The following is a 3,767-nucleotide window of genomic DNA, read 5'->3' as shown; positions in this document are numbered from 1 at the left end:
CAGATCATAAACCATCATCTCAAGCAGATTTACCAGCAGTAAAGGTGGTATTTTGTCTCCAACAGCCTGAATCCTATGTCTATCACTCAACTGCTCCCTACCATAGACAGGGGAAAAGAGGGATGACTATTATTAGTCCCTCCTAAACACAATCAACTCTTCCAATGTTTTGAAGACCATAATCAAGTCTCCCATCAAAATGCCTCCTGCCAAGGAACCCAGGTCCTTCAATCAGTCCTCACTCCTTGCAGTTCCCTGGCTTGTTTCCAGCCTCTGGACAATATTCTTAGCCATGTATTGTTGTTTCATGTGCCTCTGACTATCACTCACAGCAACCCTCTGACCAAAAGTTTAGAACCTTGCCCTCTCCTGTGCTATCTATACTCACAATCTCACCAGTAATGAGGCCATTGTCTGGAACTCTCTTAAAATGTTGGTCAAGGACTAAACAGAGGTGACTCCAGATGTGGCCTTCGGGGCATCAGTTGGCCTCGGAATTCCCGCCGTCACACGCTGAGCTTGCAGCTGGCTCAAATCCTCCTCCCTGGGTTTTAGTGTTAGATCCAGTTTCCTCTACACACTTCAGTTTTGTTTCACTTTTAACCTCTCCTTACAGCTAGCCAATTAAATCTTGTTTGGGGAGATTCTCTGAAAGAGGAGCGAGGAGGATGGGGCTGAAACAGCAGATCAGAGAGTTTGTAATGAGTTGTGATGACTGAGCTGGATAGATTCCTGCTATAAGGTAACATTTGAGGGGGCCCGAGCGAAGGCATGTGAGTCTAGGAAGCAGAGGTTCAATGAAGACCTAAAAAATGCAGTGACGCCTAAGATCTCTATCCCCAAGAAGGACTAGCCCATCAGCCTGGCTCAGGGTCAAGTGTGCCTCCAAAACCAGGAGGGAAGGCAGCATGGTGGGGCAAGCAAGCACAGGCCAGGAGCCAGTGACACGGACTTGAACCACAGCCTCTCACTGCCCAGTGTGGAGACTAGCTTTCCTGAGGTCTGTTTGCCCACATTCAACAGGGAGACAACACTTGCCTCCAAAGGGTCCATGTGATTCGATGTGATGACGTGTGGAAGTTAGTTGGCAAATGTTGGCACAGCAATCACCGTTCAGGGCCCAAACGGGAGACTCTGTCATCACTTTGTAGTCCCACCTCATGATGTCACATCGTGAGTGTCCTAAAGCTCAGCAAACTCCACTCCCAGGGTCCTGATGAGCTCCCTCAATCTGGTTTTCCTGTCTGCACAGTAAGTGGAGAAAGCATAAAGGCAGGAAAAGTCAGCATAGAAGAGGCCGGCAGGGCATCTGATACCAGGCAGGAAAGCCAACACCAAGGAGGAGAGTCATTCAAAGACTCCCTGTCCGTGAGCAGGAACACGACTCACAGCTGACCCTCCATTGAGTTTCCAAGGCTGTAAATAGCTCAGAGGGAGACTGTCCATCTTCCTCCCACACAGCTGCTGGTAGATTCGAACCACCAAAAGAGGTACAGCCATTGAGTTCACACCGCCAACTCTCTCCAGACTACGCCATCCGCGCTCCCATAAACGAGGATAAGATCTACAAAAGCACAGCACTGAGGGGCCATCCAGTGCTTGACAAAGTGCCAACTCCTCTCAGTGCATACTGCTTAAGTGACATGAAGCCCTGGGTCGTTCATTAAAAGATCAAGTCTGTTCAACACTTTTAAAACACAAAAGAAAACAACCAGAACCTCCCCCCTCCCTTGGCACACGTTTGAGTTCTATCACCATCATGGAAAGAAAGGTGTAAGTTCCAAGCGTCAGGTAGCCGGTATGGGGCGCCTCGGATGGAAGCCCCCAGAAAGAATTCACAGGATATTTCGGTCTCTCAACCGGGTGTTATTTGTACACAGCATTGGAAATGGGGGGGGGGAAGGGTGGGGACTTGGATTTGCTTTTCCATTTACAAAATATCTGGCACTGGGGGGTGGCCGGGCCCACCCAGGAGCTTCAGCTGGCCTGGATTTTCTTGGGGGCGCCCAGGGAGTCGCGGCTCTGGCGCAGGAGCAGGTACTCCAGCCGCTGGCAGTGCTGACGGAGCTGCTTCTCGCGCGGCAGCAGGAAGGTGAGGACCTTGTTGCGCACGACGCCGCGGTCCTCCTCCTCCCGCAGCCGCTGCTTCACGCGAGCCGCCTGCTCCTCCTGCTGCGCCAGCACCCCGTTCATCTCGCAGAAGGCGTCTTCCAAGTAGTGGATGGCCTGCAGCGCCTCCTTCTTGAAGTCCTCCAGCTCCCGCTGCACCGCGGCCACCTTCTGCTGCAGGAGCTCCAAGTCGGGCGACGGTGGGACGCAGGAGGAGGGCCACGACTGGGGCAGCGAGAAGTCTCCAGACTGGAGACCGCTCTCCACCATTTTCTTCCCTTGTAAGGTGTTCACCTTCATGAAAATAGGCCCCGCCTGGTAAAGTGGTTCCATGGTCTCTTCCAAGTTGATAGAAGAGCAGGGAGCCAAGAGCCGTTTCAGTGACGTCGCTGAAAATCCATGCAGTGTGACATCAGGGCCTCGTCAGCCAACCAGGAGGAAAGTCACAATCTATTCATTTACATATGGTCGCCTTCTTGGCTGGTTGTCTGTCTAGGGTTGTGCCTCTCCTGAGCTGTGTGGATTCACTTCATCACCCATGTGGAACCAGAAGCTAAAGCTCTCCCTTAGACCAGAGCTGGTTAACACACTGACACTAACAATGGGCTTAAATATCGCAGAGATCGTGGAAATGGGAAAAGACAGTGCAAAGTTTTGACCTCTTGCTCATATGGTTGCTGTGAGTCGTACTTGACTCAAGGGCATCCAGCAACAATGACAAAAGAAGGAAACTAACCAGAATAAGGCAGGCCAGCACAGGCGGCTACTTCTACACAGTAGAGGCCAGGGTGGTCTTGAAAAGGTCTCACAAAGGTCTCTGGGTTTCCATTCCTCACCAGTAAAATCAGGCCGTTGTAAGACATGCTACTTAATCTTACTTCTAGCTCTCAAATGCTAAAAGTAATTTCTGACTCCAAATCCATTCTTTTAGGAGGATGTCAGAATGCTAGATAATCTTAGCAGGTGTGAGAAATGTGTTTAAGTTTTGATGTATGGTCCACAGCAGAGGCTGACTCGGGATGCAGAGGGTAGTAACAGCTCACTCATTCATTAATTCAGTAAGTACTTACTGAGCTTTCAGGATGTATCAGGACAGGGGAACAAAAGTCGTCCTCATTCCATACCCTTCCTGAATATGCTTGAATGTTGTTGTTGTTGTTATGTGCCATAGAGTCACTTGCGACTCATAGAGACCCTATGTACAACAGCTCTAACTCTGCTCTGTCCTGTGGCAATCTCAATTGTCTGTGACACACTCATCCCGATTGCCCCAGTCACCGAATCAATCCACCTCCCAGAGGACCCTCCTCTCCTGCACCTGCCCTCCACCCTCCCAAGCATGATGTCCTTCTTCTCCAAGGACCGGTCTCTCCTTACAATATGACCAAAGTATGTCAGACGAAGCCTCAGAATCCTTGCCTCCAAGGAGCCGCCCGGTTCAACCCTCTCCAGGATGAATCTGTTTGTTTTCTTAGCAGTCCATGGTACCCTCAATACTCTTCTCTAACACCTCCAAGGAGTTGTTTGGTTTAATCCTCTCCAGGATGAATTTGTTTGTTTTCCTGGCAGTCCATGATACATTCAATACTCTTCTCCAGCACCACAGCTCAAAGGCATCAATTCTCCTTCTATCCTCCTTAGTCATTGTCCAACTCTCT

At 50.2% G+C, this 3,767-nt stretch overlaps 1 protein-coding gene across 1 annotated transcript; it reads right to left on the bottom strand.

Moving 5' to 3' along the window:
* Nucleotides 1–1,977: 1,977 nt before the first annotated feature.
* On the bottom strand, nucleotides 1,978–2,442 carry CCDC182 (coiled-coil domain containing 182). The gene has a single exon (XM_006889452.1). It carries the CDS (start codon nucleotides 2,440–2,442, stop codon nucleotides 1,978–1,980), a length of 465 nt encoding a protein of 154 aa, XP_006889514.1.
* Nucleotides 2,443–3,767: the final 1,325 nt, after the last annotated feature.

The sequence above is a fragment of the Elephantulus edwardii genome, unplaced genomic scaffold (genome assembly GCF_000299155.1).
Source record: "Elephantulus edwardii isolate Elephantulus edwardi_28Jun2011 unplaced genomic scaffold, EleEdw1.0 scaffold00077, whole genome shotgun sequence".
Classification (NCBI taxonomy): Eukaryota; Metazoa; Chordata; class Mammalia; order Macroscelidea; family Macroscelididae; genus Elephantulus; species Elephantulus edwardii.
The sequence above is the reverse complement of the archived record's forward strand: the minus strand, read 5'-3'. Positions and strand labels throughout refer to the sequence as shown.

What these genes read in the sequence shown, in the direction of transcription:
- CCDC182 (XM_006889452.1), bottom strand. Translation starts at nt 2,442, where the DNA reads ATGGAACCACTTTACCAGGCGGGGCCTATTTTCATGAAGGTGAACACC.